This window comes from Copadichromis virginalis, linkage group LG5 (genome assembly GCF_057382275.1).
Source record: "Copadichromis virginalis isolate Kocher_CV1m ecotype Utaka linkage group LG5, C_Virginalis_male_GT1.1, whole genome shotgun sequence".
Classification (NCBI taxonomy): Eukaryota; Metazoa; Chordata; class Actinopteri; order Cichliformes; family Cichlidae; genus Copadichromis; species Copadichromis virginalis.
Genome location: NC_140622.1, coordinates 6,777,191 through 6,791,385, shown reverse-complemented (window position 1 = coordinate 6,791,385; position 14,195 = coordinate 6,777,191). Strand labels below are relative to the sequence as shown.

The following is a 14,195-nucleotide window of genomic DNA, read 5'->3' as shown; positions in this document are numbered from 1 at the left end:
GGAAATGTAGCCTTATCCATTGAAGTGTTAATTCCAGAATGTAAATATTGTGTGGCTGTTGGGAATTTCTGTGGTTGAGGAACATTAATGAATACACAAATAATTTCTTAAGCGCTCACCAATAGGAGGGGAGAAGTTGCAAAGTGCAGAGAAATGAAGATTTGTAAACCATCTGAACATGTGGATGGTTACTGTGAGGCTGCAGCAGATCTATAGATGGTTAAGAAATTATTTTAGAAACAATATCTGCATGGCTGCTATAAAGCTGATGTTTATGATACCTGTTTTAAAGAGCACACAAGTAGGTAGGATGGTAGGAATGACAAGAACCTGGAGATATTGGTTTGTGTCCTTTCACTCAACATTCAATTTTGTTTTTATTTTCTCTGGTTTAGACACTAGAACTACATGTTTAGGTTAAAAATGAAAATGATATATATATATTGCAGTTGTGACATGAGGAATAAGACTCGCCTCACTACACAGGGCCACTGCTAAAGGACATCTTTTGTATACATTGGAGACACCAGCGTCTTTGGCTAAACATCAGTATTTGACTTCCTGGAAATGAGAACAGGTTCACTGGTCAGTGATCAAACCTTTATCAATGTGATTGTTTTCTGCAGTAAATTGCTATGGTAACATACAAATCCACACGTTCATTATCAAAGTGAATACAACAATCTTACTAACAACTTTCTTCTTATATGATTTTCATGTGTATCTGCTGCTGTGTGTTAGTTGCAGAGCTATTGCTGAGGTAAAAGATGATCAGCTGACTCCTAGCTGTTTGGGCTCCTGGTAGGCTGCTTCTTCTAAGATGGGCTGTGACTTCTTGGGCTTCTTTAAGAGAGCCAGCTGAGCTCTGACGTCTTTAGCCTGAGTCCTGGCCAAATGCAGCTCCTTCCGCAGCTCGTTGATTTCAGCAATCAGAGTCATGTTTTCCTGCAAAGTCCAAAGTCGTGGCTAGATAACTATCAATTCAGCAGGTCTTTACTCCACATTACACTTTCACACTCTGTCATACAGGATATGTTAAGACTTCAGAGTTGCATTGTTAATGACTAATGCCAATGTACTGTTGTGATCTGGGTAATGACTAACCTTCATGATTTTGGTGTAGACCTTTTCGTGCTCCTCTGCAGATTTGACCAGCCTCATTTTGAGGCCATTTACTGTCCTCTCCTGTCGATCACACTGGTGACGCAGCGCCTTCTGAACAGTATCATCTGCATTGGTTCTCTCCACCTTTCAAACGGGACATACACTTGACAGTTTGATTTCAAGCCCTCCCAGCATCCAGGCAGCTCTTGGGGTATTTCTTAGCACACTTACCCTTTCAGTCTGCTGGACATATCGAGCGTATATCATCTGTATGTTGTCCTTCAGAGTTTTAGGCTCCTGGATGAAGCCGACACAGTTGTGCAGGTCTGATTTCAATCGCTGGAGATGCGTCTCCAAATCTTTGACCTGACAACAAAAAACAAGAGAAGCCCATTCTTATATTAAAAAAGGAATGATTTTTATTACACTTTTATCCTCAAAGCTTAAAGAGGATCTATTCTGCTCACTTCCAGCTTCATATTTTTATTCCTCGATTTTACTACAGTACATGTAGCCCAGTAGATTCACAGTTAAAAACAATCATCATTTACCTTATACTTGGCCTTCATGCAGCTGTTCACCTTGTGTCTGAAACAGGTTTTAGTTTCCGCCACCCTACATTTCCTCTGATTGGCTGCCACTTGTAAGCAAGAGCTTTTGGGTGGAGCCAAAGTCCTTCTAGGACCTAATCTTGCCACTTGGCATTAATGTTAGCAGTACCTCAAATCTGATTTAAAAAAAAAGAGTTGCTGATTTTGATTCTGGCCCAGTGGGTTTAAAAAGTTTTCTTTGCAGATTTCTCCATTAGACTTCAATTCAAGATTCTCTGAATGCCACTTCTTTCTCAAAAGAGTTAGGCCCACAATTATTTGCACAATGACACAGATTATGTAGTTTTGCCTCTTTACTTTAAAAAGGAAGCATTGTTTGTTTACTGACCTTCTGACTCTCTTTGCACATCTCTTTGTCTCTGGTCTTCAGTTTGAGCTTCAGCTCAGAGACGGTGAGCTTCAGCTGAGCATTGCTCTTGTCGGTTTGTATCAGCTCTTCCTCCAGCTGCCGAACACGAGAAATAGCACGACACTGTAACTGGTAGTGTTGACACTGTTTTAACTTGACTGCTAATGCAGTCCTATCAGATCAATTAAAACAAGGTCAACCGAGCACAGCAAACTTTATTTCTGTCTAACTTTTTAACTCAACACTATTCAAATGGCAAGAAAATGTACAGGAACCCTTATGAATCATCTACATTTATGTATTCAACAGTCTCCACATATGTTTTCTAACCATGTGTTAACACAGTGCTAAGCTTTTCCATCTTTCACATACCTGACTGATCCGCTCCTTCTTCACATTGATGTCATGTTGCAGAGGCTCAGTTTTCTGCTTTAACTCATTCAGCTGGAATTCAAGAACAAACTTTAACTTCTCCAGTTCCTGATTCTTTCTCTTCAAGCACGAGATAATGTGATCCTGTGAGAACATGAACAGGTTGAACGGTTTTAGAGTTCAAAGGTTTTCATACATGAATTCTGAACAATGTCAAGAGAATCTGGTCCAGATCAGTCTCCATATGTCATGTAGTCAAACTGAATTAGACAGTACAATTTTACAGCTAATGTAGAGAAGAGCTCAGAGTTGAAGTGCATTGTAGGAAAACTTGTCTGTCTTTCAGTAACCCAGCGCTTTAAAATATGCTTATATTATACTTATATGCTTATAATATGCTCATATTCCCATAAATGTATTCACAGTAACACAGCACTTAAGCTTCGCTGAGAAATCTACACTGCACCTGCATCACAACTGCAACCCCTCTGACACCCTTCAATAAACCTACAACATAACCTGACGCACTCCTTTGTAGAACCAGAAGACATATCAACGCAGCCCACAGCTGTTGTGACTGGCCTGTTCGTCCTGTGTATTTCTGGCTATTTTTCAACGCAATCATCATCTCATCTATAATGACTCATAAATGTCAGCAAATTCCTGGAGGGAGATCTGTGAAGCTGTCAGGATGGTCATGAAGGAAAGTACAAAGAAGCAGAAAAACTTGAGGAACAAATAAGTGAGCACTGAGCACCAGAGATGGGCAGTAACACGCGTTACTGTAATCTGATTACTTTTTTCAAGTAACGAGTAAAGTAAGGGATTACTATTGCAAAAACAGTAATTAGATTACCGTTACTTTCCCGTAGGAACGCTGCATTACTGCGTTACTAAAACCGTGATTTTTTGCGAGAATGTCTCACGACAGTGACGTAAGCGAGTGCGCCGTTAGTGACAACAGCTGTGTGCAGATCAACAGTGGATCACATATCGATTGTGGGAGAGCGTATGAGCGTGCAGCGTTTAAAGCGTGGAAGTACTGACCTTACTTTGAGTTTGATTCCATAAAAAGTGACAAAAACATTAGTGTCCATCGTGCGTGGGAAGAAAACTTCTTTTTACAGCGAAAAAACCCCCTAAACTTCCGAGCAAGCACCGAGTGCGCAATGCCGTAATGGGAAACTCACAGAGAAACTCGCTGATTCTTCCACTGACCGCGGCACACCTGCACCAGGGTAAACCTCCGCCTACCGCAGTCCTGCTTTACAGGTGAAAATAGAGCAACAGGACCGCTGAGTCTTTGACTTTATTTATGTTCTGCTGTGTTTTACTTGCATCTATTTGAAAGACTGAGTGTAAACACAAAAAATATTTTATTTTATGAGCTGGAATGTGTAGAAAATAGGTTTAAATGTTAAACTAATTTATTCAACTCAGAGAATGTTGCATATAATTAAATTTTTGCTTGATGCATAAAGTTAAAAGATTAAAACTGATAAAACAAGTTTTAAAAAGAGACTTTTCCATTTGATTACATTTTGTATGATGGATTATGCAGAAAAAGTAGAATTGGGCTGAAAGATCTATCACTTTATCACCTCTTCAGGTTGTAAATCGTGTTTTTAAAAAGTAACTAAGTAACTAAGTAATTAATTACTTTTGAAAATAAATAATCAGTAAAGTAACAGGATTACTTTTTTGGGGAAGTAATCAGTAATTAGTTACTGATTACTTTTTTCAAGTAACTTGACCAACACTGCTGAGCACAACAAAGAGCAGGAACTCGAGGGGGCGAGAAGTCCCCAAATCTTATTTGTTTCTATCAGCTGGGTGTCAAAACTCATCATTAAAATGTCACTTTATGCTTTATGGAGTTAAAGCTAGTGTTAAATGATAAGTTAATGAATGTCGTCACTTCTGACTCCATATGTGTAACGTCGAGGCTTCAAAATGTAAAACTGTTTAAAATTCTGCTAAGTGGACGTTTGGTTGACAGGAAATGACAGCTCTGATCTTGGTCACCTTGTCCTGACTGGTCTTTTCATGTCCAGAGATCTGCCTCTTCAGGTCTTCAATGTCACTCTCCAGGGAGCGGATCAGCTCAAGCAGCCTCTGCCGCTCTTGCTTCAGTTTGTTTATATCAGCGCTCCTGTCATCAATCTGCTTCTGTAGACTGATGAACTGTGAACACACCAGCGTCCAACCAACCAAAGAGAAGACACACAGAGAACAGCAGCTGATGTGAGCAGACAGACAGGAGACAGAGCTGATGCTCTGCAACAGAACCAAACATTCAGTGAATAACAGAAGCTTTGTTCACCTTTTGTGCCATGATGCTATTTTTTCCCTTCAGATTTGTATTGGTCTGTTTCTCAGTTTTCATTTTCTTCTCATAATTGGTCTGGATCTCGAGAATCTTCCTCTCCTCGTCCTCTTCAGCCTGCTTTATGATTGCTTTAAAAACACTAATCTTCTGTTCGGTGTCCTCCTGACACTAAACGAAAGATTACCGGTTTCATTCAACTGCTGCACCATTTAACTTACCACCACCTCCTCTTCCTGCTCCTTATTACTGACCTGAGCGAGGAGCTCGGCCTTCTCCTGTAGCTTGGCCTCGTACATCTTTGTGAGCTCCTCCACCGCTTGGATTTTTCTGTCCTCTGCAGACTTGAGCTGCTTCTCATAGTCTTCCTGCATTCTTTGATGTTTTTGCTGAAGATCCTGGTACTTCTCGTGCTCCACAATCAGCTTCTGGCTGTATGATAGCTCTGTGTGTGATTAAAAGAGTATGAACACCAAACACTTACAAAAATAAAGATAACAGATTGTGCTGATCCTGTTCTCCTGTTACCTAAATCCTTCAGTTCTTTCGAATGCTTCATAATAAGCTCTGCAGAATTCTGCTGATTCTCACATTCCTGCTTTTCCATCTCTGTCTTCATGGCCTGCAGTAAAAGCAGGATACCTGATTCATCAAGGGCAGCAGCTACTGACTCAATTAATCAACGTCAAAAGTCACCCACTGATGATTGCTAGTCTTGGGAAGACATTTTGACCTTTAAGTTGTAAATCTATGTGAAGCTGAGCTCTCGTGTAACAGAGGCACACCTGTTGGGATGTTTTCAGAGATTCTATCTGCTGGACAAAGTTGTCAGACAGCTCTCTGAGCTTCTCGTTGTAGTTCATGTCCTTCAGGCGGAGCTGGTACTCATTCTCCATCTGCAGCTCCTCCAGCCGCATCTTCATCTCCAGCATGTGCTGGGTCTGAAAGTAGACGCAGGAACATACATTCAATACCTCTTCTTTTAACCATAACATGACAGTTGTCACCTTGTTGCAATTCTTTTAGCTTTCTTCTAAAGTGTCGTACATAAATAACTTAAACCAGACACATAAACACATGAAGTGTACCTCATACTACTTGGAAAGAGCAGATTGCTGTAGCGTCTGCAGTAATGTGAACCCCAGACTCTGCTTCGTGTGAAAGCGAGGCTGTCGATTTACTGGCTCACCTACATTCCCACCCTGACCTACAGCCACAAGTTGTGTGTAGTGGTTGAAGACCATGGATACAAGCAGTGCAAATGAGCTTCCTCCAAAGGCTCGGTGAGGAGCCTGTTCATGTAGGAGGAAGTCCAAGTAGAGCCACTACTTCATCACATCAAAAGAAGTGAGCTCAGGTGGTTCAGGCATCTGACCAGGAGGCCTCCTAAACGAGGTGTTTCAGGCATGTACTAAAGAGAGAAAGGCTGAAGAGAGATGCTGGAGAAGTTACATCTGGTTTGGGAACACCTCAAGGTCCCCGAAAGACCAGGATTAGTGGTGAGAGTGAGGTCTCTGCTGAGATGCTGCCCCAGCAACCAGGACCTTAGCTTGGTCCTGGTTGCTGGGGCATCATAAGAAGCCGAAAATGGTCGTATGTACAGAGCTGGGAACATCCAAACCAACAGAGGCTGTTCATGAGCAGAACCAACATTGCTGTCTCCCGCCTGATCCGTAAGATGAAGCTTCCCGGCCGTGAGAACAAATCACTGTCATCGTGGGAACAGTCACTGATGATGTCAGGATTCAGGATATCCCCAAGCTCAAGATTTGTGCTCTGAGGGTGACTGATGGTGCCCGCATCCTCCACCAAAGCTGTCGCGAAATCGATCAATGTAGAGCAGTGTCACAAACCACGGAAGCCCCAGAAAAGTGCAATCAAACGATGACTTTATTAACAGCCCGGAGAAAACATCAACATATGTCTTCTGACCAAAATACATGTTGTGGACACTTCTAAAGCAGTGGGGTACACGCCCCCCCATGGCGTCAAATACAGATTAAAATAGGTTCCAGACATTAGTCACAGTTAATCGTACATTTTTAATAGCTATAAGCAGACATAGAACTTCTGATTCTTTCCTAAAATAATTTTCACATATGGCACTTTGTGTATGTGTGTTTTCTATTCATTAATGTAATTGTCAGTTATTTTCTCTCTTTATTTTACTTTTTTTATCTGTTTGTTTGTGACGTTCTACTTTAGTTCTACTAAATCTTGATGTAAAAACAATACACCCTTATTCCACGCACACACTCTGCAGTTTGCCTACGCACACACTTCTCTCTCAGACTTCCTCTGTTCACACACTCGCCTATGAGTTTTTATTAGTTATTTATTATTTTGTATAAATCACACAGAATCATTCAAATCGAGTACTCACAACATTCACACACTTAGAATCACTCAAAATACGCTTTCCTAAGAGTATTTTATCAAACATGCTTTCAAGAATCAGAAAGAGGAAGTAGACAACACTCAGTAACTGCGTCTGTCCTCTTAAAAGAGAAGAGAAATAAACACATATGGGACAATTCTCCCCATCTTAGACAAAATGTGACCTTAAATGTCCTTTTCTAAGTCATGTTCTTCTTTAAACACAACTCTTGGCCTCCAGGGCATAACCTTTGGACTTATAACTCTGATATAAGTCCACACAGTACGGAGAACCTGCAAGTTCAGTTTTTTCTTTTTAAATTCTCCACACACTTGAAGAACTGTTTGTCATTTATCTGCCCAAGAACTTCATCAAATGGACCTCGCCGGGTCCAGTAATCTTCAACACAATTGTGTATCCTCATGTACACAACTTATTCTTCACTGGTATCACAGCACATCTAGTAATATCATCAGAATTACTTCATCATAGTAAACATTGATTTTCCTTTAAAATCAATTTACCATCAGAACTCAAGATCACAGCTGACTCGATTCTCTGAAATCCTGAGTCAGTTAAACACCTTGCTCAACTCAAGGTGTCCTTTTCTCGGACTTCCTCGTCCGAACTCACTCTTTTTACCCCGGCATCTCCACCAGAATGTTACGAGATCTTCCACTCTTAATTGGTGAAAGAAGGTAACTTCATAAGTTCTCTCCACTGTCTCACAGTAGCAAACAACCTGCGCATTCAGAAGATCCCCTTCTCACTGTAATTCAATTCTCATAAACCCAAAAGTAAGCATATTATTTCCCTAGTCAAAAGTGAAACCGTTCCTCACACAGTAATTCTTAATCCAACCTTAAAGTGAAACAAACACCCTTCGTGTTTTGAAACTAAAAAGGAAGGAAGAGTGCCCAATTTTAACGGCGCATGTTATTACTGAACAACATGACAAAGTACAAATACTTTGTTACTGTACTTGAAAAGAATTTTCAGGTATCTATACTTTACTTGAGTAGGTATTTTTCTGACAGCTGTTTACTTTTACTCCCTACATTTTAATCAAATATCTTTACATTCTACTCCTCACATTTTTAAAACAGGCTTTTTTGATACTAGTATCTGTACTTAAGTACGAAATATCTGTACTTTTGCCACCTCTGTATCTACGTGTGTGTATGTAAGTATGCATGGATGGATGCGCTAGCCATGTATGGGGAGGCTTCATCTGGCAAACCTCACATGCAGTACAGCACTAAGGATTGTTCCTTCTAGGAAGTAGAAGTAGACTGGGGGGCAGAGGCTTCAGCTTTCAGAGACCCTGTCTACTTTTACGATCAGGCTTAAAACTTTTCTTTTAGATGAAATATACACATACATAGGATACATATAGTTAGGGCTGGATCAGGTGACCCTGAATCCTTAGTTATGCTGAAATAGGCCTAGGCTGCTGGAGACTTCCCATGATGCACTGAGTGTTGCACTGAGTGATGTTCCAAAGCTATAACATTACAAACACATAACTGACCACTTGCACTGATGGTCCAGGATCAAGAACTTACAATGCTTTAGGAACAAGACCAACAGGGGGGTGTCACACTATGCACTTACTCACCTTCTCCTCCAGGTCTGACTTGGTGATAAGGATCTCTTCCGTGTGGACTATGTGTTTGTTGCTCTTTAGACCTCTGCCTTCCTTATCGATGATTTTCCAAATCAGCAGACAGCCGTCTTCAGACACTGTCAGCAGGAACTGATCATCATACGTGATCACCATCTGAGGACACACATGTTTTAGTGGGTGGACTCTTTGCGTCTGAATGATCAGCATCATAGTCAATCGATTTTTTCATACACGATGTGAGATTGTGTGTATATCAATCTCACATCACATTAATACACATAATTTCCCCTAGGGATCAATAAAGTATTCTGATCAGTGCAAATCTCAATCAGAGCAAATCAGTGCTTCTGCTCACCTTGGTGACAGGCCCAGAGTGAGCCTGGTATGTCATCCATTCCTTCTGGATAGGTAATGGGTATTTAATGGCCCTTACAGTCCCACTGGAGGTCCCGGTGAAGACCACTCTACCAGAATGGGACACTGCAAGAGCAGTGTGAGCTGTCTCATCAGCTGGAACCTCCCTCAGTACCTGTGGATAGGATATAACAATAAACCCAGTTTTTTTTAAACAAAAAAAAGAAAGAAAAAACAACATTGCTGCTGCTTGAGATGTTTTGTTGATTTGCAGCAACTTAAAAGAACAAATCCAGGAGTCAGCTGTGCTTGCTAACCTGACAGTCTTGGATCTCCTTCAGAGTGAGGTCTGTTCCCACAGCCAGGATGGTCTTACAGTCTGAGGAGAAGGCCACACCTGTATAACTACAGGACTTTAGGACGCTTTCTGACTCCCGCTTGCCACTCTGCGTGTTCCACTCGTACACTGCCCCATCCACCCCACAAGACACGACCCGGCTGTCGTCCAGGCTCCATTCAATCCGACACACCTGTTAATTGAAATACCAGTAAATAAGAATGACAAATAAGCACTGGGACTCCTCTGTAACACATACTCCAGCTGACTCACCTTTCCATTGTGGCCCTTCAGATTAAGGATATTGTCAAAAGAGGTGACAGAATAGATTTGAATGATGTTTCCATTGACAGCTGCAAACATGTGGCCACCATTGCTAAAAGCACACTGAAAAGTGAAGGAGACAAAGACAGAGTCCAAGCGCAAAAGTTTTGAGTGGAAAATGTGATAATGCTCCACTTTAAGATGAATTATCAGATATCGCAGTAAATGCTGAAAACGCTAACCCAGGATTCAGTATTTACGGATTTACAGAACACAGCTGGATGAGACACAACAGAAGGGGGTAAAGATCAATCATTTCACCCTTGAATTTAGTAATACTCTGATTATTTCAGTATTGGCTGTTCAGATTTACTGCAAACACAAATGCAAAGCAACCTCTACCTCTCTACAGCTGCGCACAGTGAACTCCTTGAAGGTGCGGATGTCATCAATAAGCAGGTTCATCAGCCTGAGTCTGTCTGAAAACCCCACAAGGATGAAGAGGCCTGTGGGATGTAGTGCCACGCTGTACGCCTCCTCCTGGAACTCCTTGCACAGCTCCAACACTCTAGAGACAAAACAGAGAGAACAGCAAGAGCTCAGAAAGACGACATGTCATTCTGTTATGCAGTTTTATATTGTATCAACCTGACGAAAACTGATTGATATATATCTATAAAAGGAATTGTGTGTATGTGTTTTACTTTGTCTCGTAGTTCCAGATGCGGACAGAGCGGTCCAGAGAGCAGGTGGCTACGAGGGGCTTGCGTATGCAGATGGACAAACCAGTGATGGAGCTGGAGTGGAAGGACTGGGACAGGAACTCAAAGTGTAGTTTATCCTCCTAATGGAGTTGCAAAGATAACTTTAAACATCTAAAGAGAACTCTGATGCCTTAAACAAGTGGAGAAAAAAAGAGAGTGGAGGTAGACAACAGAAAGAAGACAATGAAGGAAGAGAAGGAGAAAACAACAACAAAATTTTTTTTTACCCTTTTTCTCTAGAGAATGGATGGGCAATTAACTTTTCAAGGGGCCACATGAGAAACTGGCACTGTTGTGGAGGGCCATGCTACATCAGAATTGAGTTCAGCCTATATTCTCAAATCAATTCTGATGGGGAGTTTATCAAAGGGTGCAATGTCTTTACATTTAAATCCTAATCTACCACTGACCTCATGTGGGCCACATCTACTCTAGATGATGTCAAAGAGAGGAAATATCTGTAAAAAGGTTACCTTAGAGAACTAACTTAAAGGCAGAGAAGCTTGTTTCAGATAAAAAATGAACTGAGGGGATGTATCGAGGCCTAGTATAAGACAACTACTCTAACAAAGTCCATGAATAAAAATATGGAGCTGCAAATAAAGACAAAATTATTTTTTGCTGGATTATTTGAACTGTTTTCCATGTTTCTTGGATTGACCTTTTTCTTTTCATTCACAAGACTTCGCTACTGTTTTCTTTGCTACAGCATACAAAGACTGTTAAAAATATCCAACTGGAAATTAGCACAATTGATCCACCAAAAAAAAGAAGAGGAAGTGTTAAGTCTAATTGTTGAATGTTGCCATTGTGTTTCTTAAATTTGTACAGTCTTAGTTCAAGCAGTAGGATCAAAGCCATTCCTTTGATCCTGACCACCTCTCCAACCATTCTGTGCTCGGGGAGGTTTTATTGTAGATACATCCTATCTGAAAGATCTGTTTCTTTTTTTGTAAGCTTCCTGGGTTTACGACCCTTTGGTCAGCAGGAGGTCTGACACACACACACACACACACACACACACACACACACACACACACACACACACACACACTTTCTTACAGAAGTTCACACATATACATACAAATGCTTTGTCTCAGAACCAAGGGGGCGTGGCTTTGTTCTGACGTGTTTTGTGTGAACTGTGTCTCAATAAAAAGGGCAGCAAGGGAGGTCGTGGTAGAGGTCATTTTCGTGGTGGACACAGGCCTCCCTTGCGCAAGTGTTTGATCGATCGACTGTCTTGTTTTCTTCATGATGAATAAGTCTCTAGAATTAGCGGGGCTTGTGGAAACACAGACCCAACAGGAAGTGAGATCATACATAGAAGAAAAAGTAAAACAGCAAAATAATATGTATGTATTTCTGACTGCCGACCAGCTACTATAGTAATGTTTCAAGTACAGAGGAGGTCAGTGTGAGAATGGATGTAGCAAACAGCTCTACATAATCTGAATTGATGGGGGCATGTGGAAGAAAATAAAATACCAGCTAGGACAGTTGATGCAGTAATTTCACTTATACAAATGATGAACCCCGTCATTGGTGGTGCTGGTAGGTGTAACTGCAGAGCACCTTGTTCATGTCCACAGAGGACAGGCTGACACTGTACAGCTGTCCTCGGTTTGTGCTGATGGCCAAAGTCTCCTCTGCTGGACTGATGCATATGGTGTCAATCTGCTGGTATTCTGCCAAGGTCACACCGCTGCAGTATGCATCTAGAGGGATCTGACACAAGCATACCCATGTGCACACAAAGACTTCACTTTCCACCTTTTCTGAAATAAAGCTTGAACATTTACCTTTATCTCCCTGGTCTTTCTGTAACCATTCTCATCTGTCTGCTCAAACAGAAAAACGGTGCCAGGACCTCTAGAGCATGCAAAGCCTTTGGAGTAGGACAGGATTGCTGTGATGGAAGGGACAGAGGGACCTTCATTCACATTAGCATCTTTGATCTTCTTTACCTCCACCTGCCTGTGCAGAGTGAAGCGGGTATAAGCAAGAACATCACTCATCAAAGATGGATCGCTGCAGTGACCACAGTGAACCCATTCATCTGGTCTGAGATCAGCTGGTTATCATTTGTTATACGCATTTCCATTCCATGTTTTAACATGTCTGCCAATTTTTCCACTACTTTTTTAAATCATTGCCACACGTTATGAGTGATACTAGCTGCTCAGACATTTAAAGTCTTTATTTGATAAACCAAGAACATATATAACTGCACAAACGTGTAACATAACTGATGCCTAGTTCTGAGTTTTATGTAATAAATATTACATAAAACGTGTATTTGTTGGACAACAATGAAGTTAGACACCAGGAATCATTTATATTTGCCCATCTGCCCAGTTTAGCAGGTGCTTTTGGTAGCCATGAAAAGCTCTATGCTAGATATTTTTGGGGTACAACCGACAGAATTCAATAAAATTAGTTGGTTTTGAGGTCAGATTATTCACCATTATGATTATGGACTTGACCCTGATTGGGTCAAAAATGGCAGGAACAGCATGGGGTGGAGATGAGTTACAGAGGCTGCTTCATGTAAAATAGCACCAGTTCATGTGGTCCAGCTTTCTCACCTGGCAGGCTGGCCCTGCACACAAGTCATGCTGATCTCTCTTCGCAGGTCTCCAGACTCAAACACCAGCAGTCTGCCAGTGTCTGTGCCAGCGATCACCCTGTGCTCTGACACCCAGGTGTGGCACAGGAAATTGATGGACTCAACCTTTGCAACACTGCTTGGTTTCAGGGCCCCCTCTGAGTAGCGGAACAGCTTGAAAACACCGGTTCCGCTCACACAGAGCTGTGTGTTGCTGTAAGGGTTGAAGCTGACCTGATGAGAAACAGTTACTATAATAATAACAACGTGTTCAGCATGTGTATGCCTGCATTTATACAAGCTTCACTGATGCAGCACAGATGACTCACCTGGGTGACAGGATTATTTGTGTTTGTTGTCTTCAGTGTTGCCAGGAGTTTGTGTTTCTCCCAAAGCCAGAGGATCAGCATCCACTCGGGGCTCCCTGTCAGGCCTATCAGGTACTTGGAATCAGGAGAGAAAGCAATGCAGATAAACTCTTGAACAGACATGTCTCCTGCACTCAAAACCTTTCTCTTTCTGCCCTGCTCATGCTGCAGGTCAAACACAGTGACGGTGGCTCTCTCTCCATAATCTGACACTGCCAGGTAGCGTCTGTTGGAGCTGATGGTCATAGCACGCATTCCCTGACTTCTCTCTGAGCCTGGAGAGACGACACCAACAGAAATAAATGCTGTTAAATACTAAAAAAAACAACTTTCGTACTTATATCAAGAGCACCACCAGGGTAGAAATTTAGGTTACTTATGTTAGTTAGTTATGACTTAGACATCTAAAAATGAGCGCACCTGAAATGAACCGCTGCCATCGTTGGACAGTGTTGAAACACACGCAGCTGTTTCCGCTGGGGAAGACGACGGTTTGCTCGTCAAAGAAACACAAATTGTTCCTCACACCAGTCCGTACACCGAAAATGAAATGGGACTGAGCAACTACAAAAGACATTTTTAGATGTCACTTAAAAAAATAATAATATGCCAGCAGCAGCAGACTTGAAAACTGAAGAGTGTCTCTGCGCATAACAAACACTTCCAGAAAACATTAATGCTTCTGAAAGCCAGAAAAGCCCTCGCGGAACCGATTGAGAGTCACGTCGCTAGGC

General features: G+C 41.6%; 1 protein-coding gene across 3 annotated transcripts; it reads right to left on the bottom strand.

The window, feature by feature from the left end:
• Positions 1-81: 81 nt before the first annotated feature.
• On the bottom strand, positions 82-14,195 carry cfap57 (cilia and flagella associated protein 57). 3 transcript variants are annotated; one of them, XR_014920369.1, is made up of 22 exons: positions 13,882-14,195; positions 13,423-13,736; positions 13,074-13,327; positions 12,288-12,462; positions 12,061-12,213; positions 10,426-10,565; positions 10,124-10,289; positions 9,731-9,844; positions 9,438-9,650; positions 9,122-9,295; positions 8,758-8,919; positions 5,548-5,703; positions 5,291-5,384; positions 5,017-5,207; positions 4,760-4,933; positions 4,462-4,620; positions 2,437-2,580; positions 2,044-2,160; positions 1,336-1,470; positions 1,105-1,248; positions 690-945; positions 82-561 (listed from the first exon to the last, which is right to left on the bottom strand). XR_014920369.1 is itself a non-coding variant. In XM_085455658.1 (21 exons), the coding sequence occupies exons 1-21, from the start codon at positions 14,036-14,038 to the stop codon at positions 772-774; spliced, it is 3,510 nt and encodes a 1,169-aa protein (XP_085311784.1). In that variant the 5' UTR covers positions 14,039-14,195; the 3' UTR covers positions 587-771. The 3 variants fall into 3 exon arrangements, 1 of the variants encoding a protein (XP_085311784.1); XR_014920370.1 differs by having other exon boundaries at positions 694-945; XM_085455658.1 differs by lacking the exon at positions 82-561 and having other exon boundaries at positions 587-945.

Coding starts and splice junctions, on each gene's coding strand:
- cfap57 (XM_085455658.1), bottom strand. CDS start 14,038: ATGTCTTTTGTAGTTGCTCAGTCCCATTTCATTTTCGGTGTACGGACT. Junction 9,845..10,123: donor CTGTGCGCAGCTGTAGAGAG/GTAGAGGTTGCT, acceptor TTCACTTTTCAG/TGTGCTTTTAGCAATGGTGG. Junction 5,385..5,547: donor CTCTGAAAACATCCCAACAG/GTGTGCCTCTGT, acceptor CTTTTACTGCAG/GCCATGAAGACAGAGATGGA.